Source organism: Haliotis asinina, chromosome 11, assembly GCF_037392515.1.
Source record: "Haliotis asinina isolate JCU_RB_2024 chromosome 11, JCU_Hal_asi_v2, whole genome shotgun sequence".
In the NCBI taxonomy this organism is placed as follows: domain Eukaryota; kingdom Metazoa; phylum Mollusca; class Gastropoda; order Lepetellida; family Haliotidae; genus Haliotis; species Haliotis asinina.
The window spans coordinates 39,552,707-39,574,619 of NC_090290.1; the positions used below are offsets into that span (position 1 = coordinate 39,552,707).

The 21,913-nt window shown below is 39.2% G+C and overlaps 1 protein-coding gene across 1 annotated transcript; it reads right to left on the reverse strand.

Annotated features, from left to right (window-relative positions):
• Positions 1–7,519: 7,519 nt before the first annotated feature.
• On the reverse strand, positions 7,520–21,422 carry LOC137255416 (sodium- and chloride-dependent glycine transporter 2-like). The gene is made up of 13 exons (XM_067792859.1): positions 21,200–21,422; positions 20,729–20,860; positions 19,331–19,598; positions 17,758–17,890; positions 16,963–17,097; positions 15,584–15,687; positions 14,284–14,408; positions 12,734–12,846; positions 11,410–11,541; positions 10,478–10,577; positions 8,465–8,565; positions 8,115–8,288; positions 7,520–7,645 (listed from the first exon to the last, which is right to left on the reverse strand). The coding sequence occupies exons 1-13, from the start codon at positions 21,399–21,401 to the stop codon at positions 7,520–7,522; spliced, it is 1,845 nt and encodes a 614-aa protein (XP_067648960.1). The 5' UTR covers positions 21,402–21,422.
• Between the last annotated feature and the right edge of the window lie 491 nt (positions 21,423–21,913).

The window sequence follows — 21,913 nt, forward strand, 5'->3', positions numbered from 1 at the left end:
GGTGATGGGTGACGTGTCTATAATCGATCACTATTTCAGTGTAAAGTTAATGTTTTTAACCATGGTCCATTTGCACAATGCGATCTTAGCGCTACAATGATTGTAACTCCCATTCTAGGCTTAAGATAGTCGTAGCGCTAAGATCGCTTTGTGCATGTGGGCCCAGGTCAGTTATCATTCAATGGTGTTCTAAAGAAAATAATGAATTGTTTGGAAATGTTTGATGACTATGTTTTGTGAATATATATACACATGCACACAGCACAATCGCCAACGGCTGTTCTGACTACTTCGGTAAATGCAAGACGCAGCCTTGGTGAAATGCTGACAATGTGTGGCTTCTTGTATGTGTTGTATCATTAATGATTTTAGGTTTATGTGTTGGTTTTAAAATGCATTTATATTTTTACTTTTGAAATGCATAGTCACAATAGTAGTATTTTAAACAGTTTGTGTGTCAATGAGAGTTTTTATCTTTGTGAAAATACAGCAAGAAGCCGATAGCTTTATTTTTACTCTGACTTTAATCGAGTGTCACGAATCCCAGGTTTTTGACACTTACAAACCCGAAACCCATTCAAGTATAATGTTGCATATAAATTGACATTCATGATGATATTTGTTTCATATTTTCCTCTTATCCTTCGTTGCACGCTTGTATTACAAATGCAGTGGAAACTGTCAAAACCGGCATCTGTCCGATTCGACCGGTATAGAAGCTCAGCTTCATCCATGGCTTGTACATTACCATCATCTCAACAAACCGACACATTGCCTAAAACAGATGATTTTTTCAGTCCCAATAAGTGCCGGTTTAGACAGCTTCCACTGTATTCAGTTTCGCTTCAGAAAGTACATAAATTTAGTACGTGTAGCATCTAATAAAACTGTAATAAATATCTTATTCAGACGTTTTAGTCAGTCCAAAGCCAATCCAAAGTAAACAGAGTGCACTGTACTCAACAGGTCGCCTCAGATTTTTACTTAGAATGACAGTGATGTCAGATGGAATTAGGGCAGTTTAATCATAAGGAGTTTGGTCCAAGAGGCCGTTTGCTTAATTTTATATCACAATAGTTAAAGGACAGTTTCAAATCTACGATTTTGGGCCTTTAATATCAAGATAGAAGTCTGTGAAAAGAGAAAAAAGAATCAACTGATGGATTGTTATTTACAGATGATTGTAATATTTCTTGTAGCGAAATCCCAGGCTACTGAGGGACAATATTTTCATCAGATACTTCTCCATTTTAACACATAACTCATTATGGACATCACGCGCCTGTGCGTTTTTGAGCCCGCAGGACTGCTGACATTCAAATTGTAAACTTATTTCAAATCTTCCATGACAACATATCGCTAAAACATCTGCCACAAGCACGTTAATAATTTAACATGGCTATCTCCAAATAAAATCTAATTGTAAGATTCTCAATGCTCGATTTTCAATGATAAATATAAGGATGGCCTGTGCCTGCATTACGGGTTCCCAAAATAGATTTTCCTTGAATACCTGACTTTTAGAAGCATATTTACCTCTGCCAAGGCAGTTAAGAAAACCTTGGAATGTATTCAGAGCCCAAAGTTATGTAAACACTTCATCATGTGCATCGAAACATCACCATGCCAACAGGAACTTCAAGTGTCAGTCTGAAACAACTTGTTTGCGATATTTTTGACCAATACGAACAATATCGGCCTATTGCAGGCTCAGTCGCACACATTCATGTTCTCCATCAGTCTGTTGAGAAATCAGTCACGATTTAGAATTGTTTTCTGAAGCTAACCACGATGACCATTGCAGGCAGGAATAGGTACCTCAAGAAATGTGTTTTGACATCAGTAAATGACATCACAAGTGCAATGAATTGTCGAAAACGTATATTGAAGTGTGTAACTTATGTTTCACCAAACAGTGTCCTAAACTTTGTTCGATACTGTGACATCAGTAACTTGAAACATTTCCTCTCAAACTATGTCAAAGACTCACGAATTTCCGGACCCACGATTGTGCCTTAAACGTGCCTGCGTCTGCTCTAGATTGTTGAATGGCAGATGAAGGGTTGTTGATGAGTTGGCAGTCGACAGGAATTGAGTATTTTGAAATTGGCACTTCTCACGTAGACGTCAAATGTATATACACGGTATACTTAAAAATGCTGAATACATTAATGCAACCAAATGGAACTATAGCACCATACAAACACATGCACATGATAATCATTTAATTATCATATTCAATAGCTAAGCCCCAGATGCAACTTTACGACTGACCAATTATTAAGAATAAAAAAAGAATACAAAGTCATCAATTTCCACCGCAACCGCAAAATACTCCTCATTAATATGTCTACTAATTATGATTACAGTGTGTCAGTGTTTAGATGTGCAAATGGCAAGGAAAAGTATTTACAGTTCTGCTGCGGAATAGGACGCTATCACCAAATTCGGTCGAGGTCGAAATTGTTGCCATAGAAACGCATTTTTTAAATTTATAAATACAAACCTACCAAAAGGCACCACTATACGACTAGACTTATTTATGTGACAGATTTGGTGAAGAAATAGTGAATGGATTTTCAAAGTCAAACTTGTTGTCATGGAAACCGTAACAAATAAAATTCACACACTGATGTAACCGCCAAAAGGCACATCTAGGGATCCTGGGGAACATGACGAACACATGCACCAAGTTTGATAAAGCTAAAGTTTGGGAGATCTGCTCCGGACATCCTCAAACCCTTGTCAAGTAATGTTTCCACGGAAACCGCTAAGAAATAAAATGTTTCCATGGAAACGACTAAAGAATAAAATTCATTATGGGTCTCATCCGCAAAAGGCACACCTAGAGATCATATTTCATATGTGTACAAAGTTTTATGAAGCTGGCTTGTATAGTTGAGGAGATCTGCTCCGTATAAGATAACATCCTCAAAGCAACAGCGAAACAAACCAAAATTCATATCTGGGTCTAATCCCTAAAAGGCACAGCTAGGGATCATGCTTGACATATGTACAAAGTTTGAAGAAGCTAGCATGTACAGTTTCGAAGATCTGCTCAGGACAAGATGACATCCTCGTCATCGGTCATAGTCACAGCCGAACTTATGTTTCCATGGAAATAGCTAAACGTAAAATTCACATCTGGGTCGAATGTCTACTATAAGAATAAATGTCTGTAAGGACGAGTGTGACTGAATAACACTCATTAACACGTGCTAAACTTCCCAAGCTGCATTTTTGAGAGAAAAAATGTGTTCCTCCCTCATCACTTTTTTCTATCAAAAATTAAAAAGGAAAGTCCTATCGTCCTCGTCACTTCTGAAAAAAATATGCCAATGAAACATTTAATTTCTTAATGCAGCCTTATCAGTGGACATTCAGTGTACCAGGGACTAAGAGAATATGGTTTGCCAGCACGACGACCGTACTGAGGAGGGCATCTGACTCTTCAAAACCGACGTCTACGACTGACACTTGTGTGGGGGACTTCACCGTTGGCAGATTAGTGAAGTGTGGTGTTCACCGACGAGAGTATATGTTACCTGTACATTAATGACGATCGGGCTCATGTTTACAGATGAACAGGTGAACCGACGTTTGAAGTCGATACGTTGATGGTGTGTGTGTGTGTGTGTGTGTGTGTGTGTGTGTGTGTGTGTGTGTGTGTGTGTGTGTGTGTGTGTGTGTGTGTGTGTGTGTGTGTGTGTGTGTGTGTGTGTGTGTGTGTGTGTGTGTGTGTGTGTGTGTGTGTGTGTGTGTGTGTGTGTGTGTGTGTGTGTGTGTGTGTGTGTGTGTGTGTGTGTGTGTGTGTGTGTGTGTGTGTGTGTGTGTGTGTGTGTGTGGAGATCTACTTCGAGCTCAAAACAAGAGAGCTCGAAGATTCAGGTAGGACGTTTCTCTACCCGATGTGTTGCCATTTATCCAGCAATCAAACAGTAGTGAGTGAGTTAAGTTTTCCACCGCACTTAGCAATATTCCAGTTACATGGAGGAGGTCTGTAAATAATGGAGTCTGGACCAGACAAACAAGTGATCAACAGCGTCAGCATCGATCTGTGTAATTGGGAACCGATGACGTGTGTCAACCCAGTCAGCGAGTCTGACCACCCGATCCCGTTAGTCGCCTCTTTAAATGTACAACTTGGCGCATCAGTTCTTTCCCATCTGTATAATGACAATGATACTTTAAGTTTAGTTTAATTGCAAGGAGTTACGTAAATCTTCTTAAAATACACCCGGGTAGGATCAGATAACCATCTATCCATTTTACTGATCACCAGAAGGTTTAGAATGTAATTACGGTTCCATCAATAGTGGGAACGTTTTGTTGATGTCACGAACAAACAATTATTTCAAGACATCAACAAGACTTGCTCCTTCTTGGCGCTTTCAGGACTTTTGGCAGTATATAGCCAAAGACATTACATAATATCGCTCTTCGTTCACATAGAAGTTAATCATTCAGGTCCCTGAACAATATGTAATTATATGATTCTCACTGCTGTATCTTCACTGATGAATCAAAGAATGTCCGGAGTCTCAATTACTGTATCAAAATATAGTTTCAGATTACTTATTCACTGCTGAGGCCAAGACTGTTCAGAAAGCCCTGGAATATATTGACTCACTGAATACCTATCATGTGTAAAGGAACAAACAAAGTCAAAATGAAACGTGAGCGAATTCTAGAAATTTCAGAATCATATACATGTAATATTGGTGCCACTGGCCAATGCGACATCGTCCTTTATTGGCATCCTAATTATATTAGAACCCAGAGTACACAGACGTTCTTGATAAATCAGAGCAGAAAGTAGGCTCAGTTATACACTCATGGACCTCCATCACCTGTTGACAAATTCAATCTTGACTAAGAATACACATATCGTCACGAGATGATTTCTAAAGCGTAGGAATATGTACTTCAAAAGAAATCCATCTTGGAATTACCAAATGACCGCGCAGATACATGGAATTGCCGAAAACGTGCATTGAAACACGTAGTTTATGACTGACAGTCAATCAGTCCGTGAAAATGTGTTAATGCATTCACGACTTTCGGGACTCACGAATGTCACTGAAACCTGACTTCTTCTGTTTTAGACTCTTGGACGGAGACGAAAGTCAAAAGGACTTGAGTGTTGTGGAATCGGCACAGGTAGACACAGAAATTACACACGTATTCTCTACTTGTTTAAAAACAAAGCTGAATACGTTAATGCAAACGAACTGACGATATTTACTATGTAGAAATGCGCACATTCAATAAGTTTCAATAAATAAATAAATAAATAAATAAATAAATAAATAAATAAATAAATAAATAAATGTTTTCCATCATTATTTAAATACCATAATACAGACATAGTTAAGCACCAGATGCAACTTTACGACATACGATGACGAATTATTTCAAAATTAGATAACAGCACTGCTTCAATTGTGATAAAGCAGACGAAAGTATTTCATTCAAGAACAGTTAGCTTATATTTAATATTTTAAGTGAGCTGAAGCTAATTAATCATTTAATTAAAACAGTACTGACATGGCAGAGTACAAGATGCAACAAGACTTATGCATGGCTTTCTCTTTGAATAATCTGAAATGTTGCCATTTGTATAATATTGTAGTTAAACAAATAGATTAAAGAGAAGCATTGAATTGTGCAAATCAAGACACCAAAAGGAACACTTTAAGTCTAATAAAGGGCAATTAGATGAAATGTATTAGGAAATACTTTAATGGATATTTTATTGCTGAAGGTTTCCTAAAAAATTGGACTCAACTGGCCCGATTTTGTTTGTTATGCACAGATTGGAAAACCACGCAAACCACAGAACCATGGAAATAGATTGGACAAGTAAAAAATTTTCAGACGGACGCACAAAGGTCATCACCAACATCATACCTTGTTGAGAGATGGCAATGCTCAATGAAAGATACTTCAAAGCCTTCTGTGATTTGAAGTCCAACTACCAATCTGTCATTGTAGTCATTGTAGATTGGGTGGTCAGGGGCACTAACTTGGTTGACACATGTCATCGTATAAGCAGTTGCGAAGATTGTTGTCCATCAACAACTGATGTCGTGTCTCTTTCATAGTAGCTCGAAAACCATGAACATATACTATAGTTGGATTTCACCACCAGTACGAGATATACTAAAATATGGAAATCGTTTTTGTCTCTTTAAGTTACAAATTATCCAAATACTAAATATTTATGATAGTACTCATGCAGTTATACTCATATATTCGCCATTTTTCATTCTCTGTGTGTTTTATCCGAACGATTCTTACCACACCACTTGCCCAATGATTTGTCCAGGCTTCAAGAACAAGGAGCTTTTGGGTTCGTATGTTGGTCTAGAGGAACTCAAGAGGTGGGTGATTTTATGCTCGATGTCAACATCTTCGCTCATGACATCCACATACTGGTAATAACATGTCCAGTAGTAATTTGTCGCTTATGAAAATGTTGCCAGCTTTAAAGATGGCGCATGTTCACGATGAAGATTCACATCTATCATGTTTACTAATGAAATTATATGCTTATCATGACGTTGTACAAAGTTGTTCTAAACGTTCAGTTAAAAGAATCACAATATAGTATGTGACCATGGTACCAAGTTAGGTGATATACCTTGAGTTGTTTGTGATGTATGGCCCTTATATCATATTGTTACTAGTACTACTAGATAGTGCTACTAGTTTTAACTTTCCACTCTAGTTTTAATTGTAACTGTGATGATCTAGTTGTTTTACTGTCCTTTGACGACAGTATTTTTATGTATATACATAATTCATTTCAGTATCAAACATGTTCTCGGCACGATATGGCTGAAATATTGCCAATGTGACGATAAATATTAACTCACTCACTCACTATATAGTATGTGTACAGGTGAACGTGTTTTATGTACAAGGTAACCCTTGTATCCTTTAGTTTATTAGAAATTACATTGCCAAATAACATGCAATGTTTTGTATTTGTCATATGCTAACATCTGGCGGAATTACACACTGGTATTTTTTTAAATATAATACATATGTGATGTAATGCCGATAAAAATTGTCTGAACGCAGGTTTGGTCTCCAATTGATGATACATTGTCAATGAATAATGTTCTTGTAGCATTACACATTAGACAAAACAGTTGACAGAAGACTTCACATGGACAAAGCATTCAAGTGACACATTCATTACAAATACATCTGCTTTAAAAGAACTACACAAAAATGCCTGAAACGAATAGTGAACCATTTGAAACAAAGTGTTGAAGAAAGTCAGTACGTCTCCGATTCTGATTCTGGTTCTTCCATAATTGGGGTTTGTCTTGTGTAAATGTGAGCTTTTACGTGACAGTTCAAGGTTCTGATATTATGGTGATAAATGCTCCTTATTCCAAGTCTCGTCGAGAAGACGACACAACTGCAAAAGTACCGTCATGTTGTATTGTTCATACACTCGCTCCGTCTGATGGGTCTGATGTTGTTGCTTCGCTACAGGTGCCTTCGCTTACGCAGATGTAAGCTCTTCTCTCACTGAATACTTAGTATTCTTTGAACTGTCTCGATATTCCTTTAGGTGGAGTGGGTCACCTGGACACCACGCCTCCTCTGGCCTCGAGGCCAGTTTGATACTCTGAAATGTAAATGTTTCACTTTATTATTTGACTTTACACAGACAATGAATCCGGATTGTGTGTCCAGTTCTCACGTTGAGCAAGACAGCAATACTTGGTCAACAGTGGCTGTAGCGTGACAAACAATTTTTAGTTCCTTTATATTATTCTGGAAAATCCTACATCTCCTGATATATGGACACACTTTGTGTTATCCGTGTATGTTATTTTTCCGTCATTCATCAAAGTTTTATTGCAATAGTTAGTCTCAGATTTCCCTAAAGAGATCCTAAAAATGTTTGCATGCAATAGTATACATGGACACACTCTGTGTTATCCGTGTATTCTATTCTTGTGTCATTCATTCAATTTTTATTGCAATACTTAGTCTCAGATATCCCCAAAGACATCCTGAACATGTTTGCATGCAATATGGCTCAACCGAACCGAAAACTAACAATGACAGTAACCATGAACGCTGGCAGGTACCTCTTTGAGTGTGTGGGACACCAGGTGCTTCCTCACTGCTTTGATGGCATAGATCGGAAGAGGAATAAGTGGAGCGGACGCAACGAACCAACCAATGACACTAGCATAACCTGGAAACGTGTACTTGCCATAGGAAGGTGGTTCATATCGTAGTAGGGACAGCAGGAGTACGGTCTGAAACAGCCATGGAGGTTGAAAAAGGACAATGGATGATTATAATGGATTCCTCATATAATGTGCATTCCGGTGAATGTTGCCGCTTTATTATGAAGAGTAAACCCTTGACATGTCAATGTCAGTGTTAAAATGTACCAACCTGCAGAATGTAGATCTACCCCAGAATCACTTACCAGAAGCACAGCAGGGAGGACAAAGGCCCAGAGGATCTTGAAAGGGATTTGCAGGGGTTTCCCTATCATCATCTCAATGTCTTTGCTGAACTGCTCCAAACCTTTCGTAGTACCACAAATTATTAACCACATGGGATAGTACTACCTACTTAAGGTGATAATACTATCAATACTTCATATTCTTAGAAACTGCATGGATACATATAAGCGGATCGACGTACGAATCTGCAGCTGAAATGTTGTAAGTCTCATGAACTAATGATCTGTCAGTTGTTTCATAAAACAGAGAAAATTCCTACCAAGGTTAAAATAGAGTAAACGAACGTACGTTCTGAGAAAACAGAGACTCTCTGAAAATGCGATTTAAGTTTGGATTTGGCAAAAGTATGAGAAATGTATTTGTTCATCTGACGCATTTCTGAGTTCGGCAGAGCAGAACCAGAATCTGCATCAATATGGTTTGTGGAATCAATTTGATGGAAAAAAAATAATGCCTGAAGCAAAATAATGGACTGAAACGTTGTTCAGCTCAGATGAGAAAAATATAAAGTAATTAATTTCGGCATGACTGCCAAATACTGTACAATATTTAAAACATCTAACCTAAAGCAGCCAATATCTCTAATTTGTAGGGCAAAAGAGTCAAATTAGAATGGGACATCTGTTGTCATTGGCTGAAACCATTCTCGTGAATTCTCTGTTCTTCAGTCGCCACGTTTAAACTACCTGTCCGATCTGCAGTCTATACCAGCGAGGTGTAGACGATAGAGTTGTATTTCGTGTTGTTATCCCCCGCCACGGAGGGACATATTTGGCCCGCGATGATGGGGACAGATTTTTCTCAAAAGCTTTTACGTATTTTCTGGTCACAAATTCCTTGAAGGAGTTCGAAACGGAAACTGTGTTACTATTCTTTACATAGTTATGACATAGTTTTGACGTAGTGCATTTTATCCCTAATGTGAACAGATTTTCTCAGTAGCCGTTATAGATAGGGAAAAAGTATGTTTTAAGAATGTCGTGGTGGAGTTAAAAAGCAGGAATCAAATAGGAACGGAACACTGTTGCGGGTGATATTGATGATACATCAAAGAAATATATATTTACTGTGAAATAACAATGTGGCTTATGCTTTGCTGATATTTTAATAAATATCCGTAATACTATTATGTTGAACACAGCATTTAAATATTTAAATAAACATCCAGATTATTTTCAACGCAACATTTAAATATTTACATAAAAATCTACATTATTTTGATCGCAACATTTACATATTTAAACACAAATCAAGATTATTTTGAAAGCAAAAACCAACACTTCTTTTTAGGCTAAACGTGAGGTAGCAATATGCTATGTGTGTCAATTAATCATAATTGTATAGGCATGACCATGAAAAATATTGTTCTCAAAATAAGACGCGACAGTGAATAATGCAAAATGGCTTCTGGAGAGTGGTCAAAATAGCAAATGTCAAATTTTGGATTACACTTGCTTAATAACGGACACATTCTAGTGCTCCTGGATGGAGTCTAATCTGGAAATCGAACCCATTCGTCACCACCAACAGGTGGAAATTGATGCGGGTGTCATGGCTGCAATTTATGCTATGAACACATAATGTGTCAGAGAAAGTGGCCACAGGTAATAAATATTACATTTTGGATAACCAATTCTATAAGAAGTACAAACTGATGGATTTGAAACAAGAACGTACAATCAAGTGTTTTGTTTGTTTGTTGCTTAACGCCTCATTCACAACGTTCCAGCTATATGGCGGCGGTCTGTTATAATCCAATCTGGACTACACAATTCAGTGATCAATAACAAGAACATCGATTTTCTGAACTGGGATAAGATGACATGTGTCAAACAAATCGGCGATCCCGTTAGTAGCCTTTTACGACAAGCATGGGATGCTAGTGACAAATGCTAACTCTGATTCTCAGGGGTCCAACATTTGCTAAATATATAGTTCAAAGTAGAACACATTGACGTTTCATCCAGCCTTACCATAAATCCAGACAACAGCCAGACATTCCAATGTACAAAATAGCATCACGGATAAGGCGCCTAAATACCAGTCCAGCAGTTGGTATATGTAGGGGCCTCCCTGCAAATGCATGAATTTGGGGCCCTTTTATCTAACTGAAAATATAATTGAACTAGAGCTCGGTGTCGATATAAATAATAGAGATCGATAATTGTTAACTAAATATCGATCGATTATCGATAAAGGGGCGGTGGGGTAGCCTAATGGTTACAGCTTTCGCTTGTCACGCCGAAGACACGGGTTCGATTCCCCACATGGGTACAATGTGTGAAGCCCATTTTCTGGTGTCCCCCGCCGTGATATTGCTGAAATATTGCTAAAAAGCGGCGTACAACTAAACTCACTCACCCGATTATCGATAAATATCGGATACAAAAACTTGAGAAAGCGTGAGTGACATAAATCCCAGAGAATGATAATCGTTAACGAAATATTAATATCGATAAATATCGGAGACGTGCAAAACAGCGGAGACTGTAAGAAATGGATATATGTCATGCGTTTGCGTGGAATATTAACAAAACAGTACTCTCAACTTCATTTGGAAGCAGACCTTGAAAAAGTCTTAAATTTGTGTGTTGTGTGGAATATTAAAACTTCTTTCTATCACAAACGTTAATGTACGATATTATCAATCACACACTTTTCATATCGATAATTGCTGGTATTTTCTTCCTATCGATGATATTTCCGGTTATCATTATTTTATCGTTTTGTTTAAGTGGGTGAGTGCGTTTTTGTATAATCGATTAAAATCTTTAAACTCGTAGTTTTCGTCCGTTCCAGTGCTGACAGTTGCGCTATTCCCATCTCGTTATATTGTTTGGAGTATCTTTCGTCTGCATTTCGTCTGCATTTCGTCTGAGATAGTTCCAATGTCGTGTGTCCTTGCCTCTGTGCACAATATAATCCCAAGTAAGAAGCTCATCACGCAGACACCTGCTGTCACAAGATGGCGTCTTGCGGTTAAAGTGGCCGGATATTTGTCTACCATGGCTGTTGTAAGGACCTCAATATTCATAAACTGAAAAACAAATCACTTGATGAGCATGAGCATATGTGTCGAAATTTTTCATACACAAAATTAAGAAAGCGTTATGTTGAATACTATTCTATGTAACATCGGTTATCTGAAATAAATAGTAATATATTTCTTTTCATTCGTTCATTTAATAAGGTATCATATTTTCCGAATCGATCTCATGGTGGAAATATGAACTTGAAGTAAGTTTAGTAAGCCTCTCTCCCTACTACTCGGGCGCGGTGGGGTAGCCCTGTGGTTAGTGTTTCACTCGTCACGCCAAAGGCACGGGTTCGATGCCCCGTTCGTGATATTGCTTGAATATTGCTAGTTCCGTGTATTAGGGATACAGTAGGATGATAGTCTATCTTGGTTGGTGGTGCGTGTTATCATTTTCAAGTTACCCCTAATTCTGCCATTTTGTCAGAGAAAGTGAGTCTTAGTCTTTTCCAAGATGCCGTTGCAAAATGAGTCGGCTATGATCAGAACTTTTTTCTTTAATATTTTGTATTTTGACAAAATCAATGCATATATTTCCGATACCTCATTCACAGACAGTTTGTCAGTCCACATCCACAAACCATATTGCCCCGGGAAGACCAGGGTTATATTTGATCTTCAGAAACCCAGACTTGTCGTAACGGGATCGGGTGGTCAGGTCCGCTGACTTGGTTGACACGTGTTTTCGGTTCCTAATTGCGTAATTCAACGCTCATGCTGTTGATCACTGGATTGTCTGGTCCAGACTCTATCATTTACAAACCGCCGCCATATAGCTGAAATATAGCTGAAGGCGGCATAAAACTAAACTCACTCACAAATACACTAAATTGGATGCCGACATTATTAAAAATATGTGTTTTCTTTAGGTGATACGATGGTTTTGAAGTCGTCTTACCTGTGCGTGCAGTGCGTGCAGTCTTACCTGTGCGTGCAGTGCATGCAGTCTTACCTGTGCGTGCAGTCTTACCTGTGCATGCAGTCTTACCTGTGCGTGCAGTGCGTGCAGTCTTACCTGTGAGTGCAGTGAGTGCAGTGCGTGCAGTCTTACCTGTGAGTGCAGTGCGTGCAGTCTTACCTGTGCGCGCAGTGCGTGCAGTCTTACCTGTGCGTGCAGTGCGTGCAGTCTTACCTGTGAGTGCAGTGCGTGCAGCCTTAACTGTGAGTGCAGTGCGTGCAGAGCGTGCAGTCTTACCTGTGAATCAAGTCCAGCTGTAAATAACACCAGGAAGAATAGGAATGACCAGACTTGTGGCATTGGAAGTTGGAATAAAGCTTCCGGATAGACAACAAAGGCCAATCCTGGACCTACCAAGTATTGAAAATTCATTACAGCTCTAATTTTTCAGCTGAGATATGTTCAGACGTTCTTGAGGAGAGTATAAATATACTAACTGCACAAAGAAAATGTGTTTTGTTAAAGTCTCCCTAAATTTGAAAACATAACAACAATGAAACGTTTCCTTGTAAATTTGAATGGGATATTGCGATCATAAGTAGAGGGCAGAACCGGATGTCAGTATATAGACATGGAAAAATTTATCGCAACACCCCGTATCTTTCACAGAATCAGTATGTTACCATAGCGAACGAACTAATCTAAACATTAATTAAAAGGCACAATGTCGTGCTTTTTCGACAATCTTTCGGTGCTTAACGTACATATTGGGTCTTGTGCACTCACTTTAGCTTCTTATTGGTATAAAAGACATAATATCCCTCATGACTGAAATCGATAATTGAAATTTCGAGTCGAACAGCTTCGAGACAGATAATACTTGCCATATATGGAATGTAAAGGATTGCTCCATACATCGAAAACGATCGTACTCTGTGTTATCAGTGTTTGCCAAACTAGCCTCAGTCACAAATTGCGTTATAGGATATTCGTAAAGAGCCTTCCTGGGGAAATACGTCTATGTTTGCACTTGAAATAAAGTTCGCGAGACTTGATTTAATGCAACGTTGCATCAATTAGTTCGAACGTTTTAATTTCATTTTGTAATCGTAATAGGTATTTTACTGGAATAAAGCATATGGTAACTTCGCTATGGGATGATATTTAGTATTAAATAAAAGAAATCCAATGTTGATATTAGAGGAGCGCGGCGTGATAGTGTGTCACAATGAGTATATGGATACATTCACATTCAAGGAACAATCAAGTATACAACGTTTGGCTCAAAAGCGGACCGATGAAATGAAACTCGAAAAGTAATATACATAACATATCCGATGAAACGCTGATCATAATCAAAACATCATACCAACTCTGGTAGGCTATTGCAGACTTTTTAAAAAAGTCAGGTGTTCGAAAACAAGTGCACAAATGCCGAGAAAGTCGCTGTGCTGTCTCCATGCTTTCTCGCACACCTGGCTGTCCCTTTCACTGCACTCATCCCTCGTAACAAATAGTGAATTGTGTCAATATTTAATGATAGTTTGTCAAACAACTTTTTTTATTTTAAGGAAAGTATTCTGCAAAAAATCTCACAGAGTTGGTGTGCTGTTCTGATTGTGATCAGCGTTTCTTTGAGTATGTTATGTTTATTAGTTTTCGAGCTAGACTACCAAACGGACTACATGTATATGTAGCGATTGATGTAGAATTGTTTCCGACTCTTGACGTAGGAATTCACCGATGGAACGTGTACCAGGAGACCTATCACTGTCGTCCATGAAGACTAGTCATGAGTTCAGTCAAATTGTGTTTGTATGCTCGCACAAATCCTTCAGAAGCCTTACCACTGGATACCACTCTTGAAATTGGAACACCAGTTTTCTCCGACATGACACCAAGGGTGGCGAATATCACAAATCCAGCGAAGATGCTTGTTCCCTCTGATACTGCAGTCACGATGATAGCGTCTCTGATACATATTGTGTTCGGGATATATAAGGAGAGGTTTTTTGACCACATAATTTATAATATGTCACGATATGATGCCACAGGCAAACTGTAGCGCAAGTGGGGTTGCGCAGCGTAGACAATATGACCAGTCTTCACATATGCGAGCGAAGCGAGCAAAGGATGGCAACGCACTTCCCTCGCTTCGGTTCAAAAAACATTTTTCATGTCAAAATAAAATATCGCCACCATCAAAGGTACATTCCAAATTCCTCCCTAGGTTGTGCTCTCAGATTTCCAACGCCATGCTTAATACTTACTCACGTGAAATATGTTTTATTCGACCTTTTAAGCGCCACTCGTGGTTCACATCAGACCGTTCTTCACCCCCATTACGCAACCACATTTGCGCTACAGTTTGCCTGTGATGATACAGGCGTTATCACGTTTACGGTGTTATACTGACGAGGGTTTGTAAAATAATATAGTGAGCATCACCTCATGATATTTTTTATGTGTTATTTTCCTACATAACATCTGTCAACCTCAAGCAAATTGGTTTGCTATTATGTCCATTATGTCCGGTGCAATTCCTTATTTTAACTTGTACCATATTCACTTTGGTTTTACCAGGTGAATGTTTGACTAACCTACTCATGGGTCCGTGATCCGTACCATCGACAATAGGGATGCGCTTACGAATCGAGATTTCCTCACAGCACTATTAAGATCTCCCTAAGACAGGGTTCGTGGAACTATCATTTTCGGCATGGGGATTCTTTGATAGGCTGTCCTGATCTTCCATTTGTTTCATTTTTTGATTCATTTTAATTGTCAGGCTTCTTGAGGTTTTGACATGGACATGGTGTCAGGAACCTTTACATACGCTCTATTTGACCATGAGAGAGCACGTTAGTTTAGTTCCAGCAATATTACAGCTACCTGTCGGTAAATAATCGGGTCTGGACCAGACAACACGCTGACCAACAGCATCAGCATTGATCAACAAAAGTGGGAACCGGTAACATGTGTCAGCCAAGTCAGCCAGCCTGACCACCCGATCCCGTTAGTCGCTTCTTAAGACAAGCATGGGTTACTGAAGATCATTTCTAACCAGGATCTTCACGGGTTCTTTGCGGATAATGTACATGCCCAGCAACAAATCTGAGATTCGTTCAGAATAATATTAGGATATACCTGAGGCAGGGCTCGTGGAATTGACTGTAGCTGGAAGCAGTGCCTATCATCCCCCAACCCACTGCCAGGGAGAACATCACCTGGATACAAGCCTCAACCCATACCTGTTGAACATGGAACAGACAATGCGAACTGCTACAGTTGTAATCGTAAGAACCGTTTCTGTTAAGATTCACTGAAGTGAAGTGAGTGAGTTTAGTTTTTCGTCGCTTTGAGCAATATTCGAGCAATAACGTGGAGGAGCACCAAAAAACGGGATTCACACATTGTACCCTTTGGAGCAATCGACGTGACGAGCTGACGCTTTAACCACTGGGCTACCCCACGGCATCTAGGACGCTTTGAAGATCTGCATCAAATGCGCCTCTCCTCCAAAGTCTTGTTGACCAGTCGGACTTCTATTCAAAGCAAATATCTCACTCACAAACTGAACGTCATGCACAAAAAACGTATACTGTGGGATCTGTCTATTACGGACTGGCCTGGGACGCACTCATCAAGAAGTCCGGATTAGAAAACTTTTGTCTATTACCGTGTTCACTGAAACGATGCGTTACCTCCCTCTTTTAAGGACAACCAAAAACTTGAATCGTTCGTTTGTGTTTTCTTATTTGTACTCTATATATTAGTTATACTTTCATTAGAAAAGGTGTGCTAACATGACAGAACAGAGATGGTTATTCTACAAACTGTTATTTTAGTCAGTTATGTCCGGATTACAAAGCGTTGTTCTCATTGCGAGTTGATTGTCGGGACGGATATTTTACTCAGCTGCGACCGATTACAAATCATTTTTCTCATTCCAAGTTGATTGTAGGACAATGTTTTGGTAAGCTACTTCAAGAGTACAAATCATTTTTCCCATTCCTAGTTGATTGTAGGACAATGTTTTAGTAAGCTAATTCAAGAATACAAAGCATTGTTCTCATTGCAAGTTCATTGTCGGGGCTTATGTTTTAGTAAGCTACTTCCAGATTACAAAGCATTGTTCTCATAGCAAGTTCATTGTCGTTGCCAATGTTTTAGTAAGTTACTTCCAGATTACAAAGCATTGTTCTCATAGCAAGTTCATTGTCGGCATTGTTCTCATAGCTAGTTCCTGGTCGGGAATGTAATTTTAGCCAGCAGCTGACAGATATTTTAGTGTGTAATTCGTAACTGAGAGAGTTCAACATATACCGCATGCCTTAATTATATATTATCGAGATAGTAGTCAGTATTGTAGGGTAGACCGGATTACACAGTGAGCCTGAATTCGGCAGATTCAGCTGTATATAGCGAACAATAACCCACTTATTAAGTACATTTTTTTGACACAGCACCCCACTCACGTTTGTCATATCTCATTCGTAATCATTACAACTAATGACTGAACACACCTGGGCGTGGAGGAGTCGACTGAAGTCTGGTGTCAGGTAGTAGAGCAGACCAGCGCCAGCTCCTGGCAGCATCAGCACACGTACGAAGATGGTGACCAGAAGAATATATGGAACTACTGCTGTCACATACACAACCTTTGAAGAAGTAATCGTTCAGTATCCAAATCTCACCTTAGCAGCGTTACATGTCATACGTTGTGGAGACCAAGGAATTGACTCAGGCAGGTCTATATGGTGTCACAAGCAAGCCCATTCACTGTCATATTCAATCCGATTTACTGCCATAATAAAGCCTATATACAACCACTCCTATAAATAATTAGCACCACGAGTAAAGTGATGGTATAAATCCTTGTTGGATAAATGCCGGGAACAAACGTTCCGTAAGTCCCTAAGGTCCCTGGTATTTTGATTTACCTTCAGTTCTGTAGTTTGCTATATGTTGTATTGTCTATAGATTTAGACACACATGCTAACTTCACATCTGTGTCTGTGACTGCAAGGTGAAATGGCATGCCTATAACGGATTTTGAAGGACATAAAAGACATCGTTTTCATACACTAGTACACCTAGTACATCACTTTTTAGAATACTTTCCTCCAAGTCCAGTTCTTTCTACATCTTCAGCAATTGCAATTAATTAACATTTTCAGCAAAAACATAAATGATAGAAATATGATTAATGGCCACAACAAATATCATCAAACACTCACACACGCGAAGGTGGAAAGCATGAGCGTCCACATATCTGCAAAAAGCATCCGTCTAGGCAAACAGAACCAGATTACACCTACTTTCTCTATTGACTTTATTCCAGACACCATGCAGAGACAGACAATGATGTAGGAAGCAAAGAGACAGCCGACCATGTGCCACTGTACCGAGCCCACCTCCTCCAAGCCACTGGAGATGCCTAGCGCGTTGTACCTGCAACAGAAGTGTTGGTCTTTACATTTCAAGTGTTTTGCTTACATGTTAGTGTCGCAGGGACCTGAGAAGATCACACGGCCTTGTCAAAGAATAACCAAAGACAGAAACATGGCCAGACATCAGTGACAAACTGGGGAGACCTGAAAACATCCGAGTTAGAACTGATCTTCAGTAACCCAGACTGTCCTTAGTGGTGACTAACGGGATCGGGTGGTCAGGCTCACTGCCTTGGTTGACACTTTTCATCGTGTCTCAGTTGCCTGGATTGATATTCAGGCTGTTGGTCACGGGATTGTCTGGTTCCGTCTCGATCATTCACAAACAGTGGCTATTTTGGGATGTCATCTAATTGCCTCATCGCATATGGTACCGAAAATACGTCTACTTATGCTGCCGAAAATTCCTAATAATATCATATAGCTAAAGTACACTGTCCAAAATCTAATTAGGATTTGGTGGTAAACCACTTAGATGTGAAGTATCCCCTTGACCACCAGCTGGGCTCCCCTCCTTGTGGGTTTATTTCTATGCATGAGATTCTGTGAGCAGGTTGTCAAAATAAAAAACAACTTGGTAATCTGACCAAGAAGTTTATTGTCAGCTTTGAGTGCTGTTTTCATATTATCCATAGAGATATTTCTGCGAACTGTAATCATCTAACGTCGGAATAAGGGATACAAGTGAGACAGCTTCAAGTGTTTCATTTTTCGAAATGAGCATAAAGGCACACTATGACAAAAAGACCCCCCTCTGTATGCCTAAAGGGATGACTTAAACTTTTGAACATCAACGTCCCCTCCAAGTCGAGTGATATTCCAACGAATCAATTCTTTGGTGTGTACATTTCACAAAACCTGAGGCACAATAAGGCATACTTTGATCACCAAGATGTGGACGAGCATCATACATCTAGCCTCTTCCTCACAAATTGTTCGGCCAAGCTTTAAGGTTACACTATCCACGTCCTGAGTAAAGCTTTCAGTGTGGATGTGAAAAAGGGGTTTGTGGCTTTTATTTACATTTTCAAACATTATCTAATCGCCACTCCGTGCATTGTATCTTTACGGATGTGGAAACGGGTTTGTGGCTTTCATTTACATGTTTGCCACAAAAGACATCGGGTGGTCAGACTCGCTGACTTGGTCGGCACGTGCCATCGGTTCCCCATTTCGCAGATTGATGCTCCTGCTGTAGATCACTGGATAGTCTGGTCCAGACTCGATAACTTACAGACCGCCGCTACATAGCTGGAATATTTCTGAGTGCGGTGTAAAACTAAACTCACTAACTCAGTCACTCATTACATTCTCAAAATTTATCTTTTGACAACAGTGCATGTCATATTTTTATGCACGTGGAAAGAACTTGTTACTTTTATTTACATTTTCAAACATTATCTTACTGAAACTACGTGTTATCTACGAAACGTCACCATACTGCCAAAACTCTTCAGCAGCTGTGTGAGCCAGTGTGTCGTTCTTCCACATCTCTCCCTCAGTGCTGGATGCATTGCCCTGAAGTGTCCTGTTGAAGGTGCTCATCTTCACAGATTCCACACACAGATCTGTGTTCCAGCTGTTGCCACAAGTTGCCCATGGAAGAACACTGGAACAGGACTTCACCATGTAATAGATGGGCCACGCCAGGAGGATATTGTAGTTTGGGACGAAGACAGTGCACGTCAAAAGAGTTCCGATGCCAACGCCTAAATATAAATCATAATAACATCCAGTCATGGCATTCATCTTTCATCCCTGTTTGCAAATACTAAACGTAGTATAATATAGCTACTTTGTAAATTTTGTAATCATTGTTCCAATAATACCCAGTTATAATTTCAAGCAGTAAGTGAGTGAGTTACTATTTAACGTCACATCGGCAATATTTCAACCATATCGTAAGGCAGTAAGAGATGTAAGGAATTGTTTATGCAAGCATATCAAACCGTGTTCACTGAAAATTCCAGTAAGACTTTCTACTGCGTACAAGCACACCAGGCCTTAAAATAAAGAGGAGTAAGACACAACTATATTGTTTATGCAAGCATATCAAACCCTGTTCACTGAAAATTCCAGTAAGACTTTCTACTGCGTACAAGCACACCAGGTTTTAAAATAAAGAGGAGTAAGACACAACTATATTGGACAGGCTCACGACGTTCAACAGACGCAGTATTATGTAAACAATGGAAGCTAGACTTGGAAAAGAAAACTTTCACCCTTTTAGGCATCACCTTTACACACAACCTATTGGAAATAGTCGAAATTAAATGGCAAACTAAAACGCATTACGTGTCATTGCTCCATTACGAAGAAATACTGTATTATAAAACTCAACCATTCATGCCAGACCCAACAGATAAACTAATCAAGGAAATCGAATCGCCCTATTTCAGATTTACATGGAAAAACAAACGTCATAAAATCAGTAGAAAAATAATTACAGAACCATAATTATGATGAAGAGGGACTATGAGCCCCAAACATAAGGCAGGTAATATCTTCTCAAAATATACCATGGATTAGATGACTATTGAATGCAAGACCTTCTTATCAACCCCAGGCGATCATCTCTCGATCACCTCATAGGTAATGAAGACTTTCTATCCTTCGTTGAATACCAACTACATAGTAATGGAGAAAATCAGATCCAGTGAGTATTTTTAAAAATTATACCCCTGAGGGTTACTTCAGAGGAAGGTTGTTTTCAGATTTAAGATTCCCGTGTCATATTCATCTATTAACTATTAAATTGCTTCACACACAAAAATAGAAGGTACGTTCATCTTTAGACTGCTGGTTGTATGGATGTGTTTCGAGATCTGGATGTGCCAACCTTTCAATATAGGACAAAAACTCCACACACGAGGAGTTGCCATTCCTGAAAACTGAGAGAGGGCTGCCTCCAAGAAGAACATTGGGAATCCAACCACAAAGAGGCAGAGTAAGAACGGCAGGAGGAAAGCTCCTGTTGAAGAAACAGATGGATTAATTAGTGTCGAGAATTTTCATAAGACCACGTAGTCAATTTGTACCAAAATTCATCTGACGTCTTCCATTTAAGGATCTGAGTTGGAATTGGCCCCTTACTTGTCATGCAAATCAATTATGTCGTTGGCTTCATCTGACGGTATCAGGTGGTCAGTATGTCAAATTTGGATTCTGCATGTCATGGTATGATGCGCATCTTATCAGTCACTGCATACATCATCTGATTTGGATTTTCTGGACTCAAATAGTCACGGGGCCTCGGTCATGCTGCAGAGATATCGTTAAACAAAGAAAGGGACAAACTCATTGGGCTTACCTCCACCGTTCCTGTTGCAGATGTATGGGAACCTCCACAAATTTCCAAATCCTACACAACATCCAACCAACGAAAGAAGATAACCCAGACGGGAATTCCACTTCACTCTTTGGAGCTGATTTATACTGCAACCATCGTTTTCAGATTTAACCTCAGTCATCTCGTAGACGTCGATGATATCAGGATCATTGCAAGGGCCCATTGTTTCCTCATTTCTAGGCCTAGCCATCTAGTAAAACGTGTGAAAGCGTGCTTTTATATAACAGCGATATCCTGCTCACCTTTTAGCCTGATTTTCATGTAAAACTCATGCAGATGATGAGTAGCAATGCTAATTAAAGAGTGTCTGTAAAATATCGATTTAACCACCTTCACTCTGACACAAATTCTTGGTCATGATCAGTGTTCCGTGGTCTTTAGTATGGTAATGTACCATGGTAATGTTTCGGCAGTCTGTAGCCTGTTTTCGTTTTGCATTGTCATCTATACTTATGTTTTTGATTTAAGTGGTAGTTTTCAAATGCAACCTGTGATGGTCTAGTTGTTTTATTTTACTTTGTTGACATTGTTTCATAATTTTTCTTATATTTATTATAAAACTGAAACCTGTTTTTGTCACGACATGACTGAAATATTGCCGATGTGACTACAAACTGAAACTCACTTACTCTAAGTCTAAAGAAGAAGGTATATCTAATTTTAGATGTGTATATG

Bases quoted from the DNA above. Each gene is read 5' to 3' on its own strand.
- LOC137255416 (XM_067792859.1), bottom strand. From the start codon at position 21,401: ATGGGCCCTTGCAATGATCCTGATATCATCGACGTCTACGAGATGACT. The intron at 8,289-8,464 runs GTAAGTGATTCT...TGGCTGTTTCAG, and splicing joins TCCTCCCTGCTGTGCTTCTG to ACCGTACTCCTGCTGTCCCT. The intron at 7,646-8,114 runs GTACCTGCCAGC...TTTACATTTCAG, and splicing joins TGTCCCACACACTCAAAGAG to AGTATCAAACTGGCCTCGAG.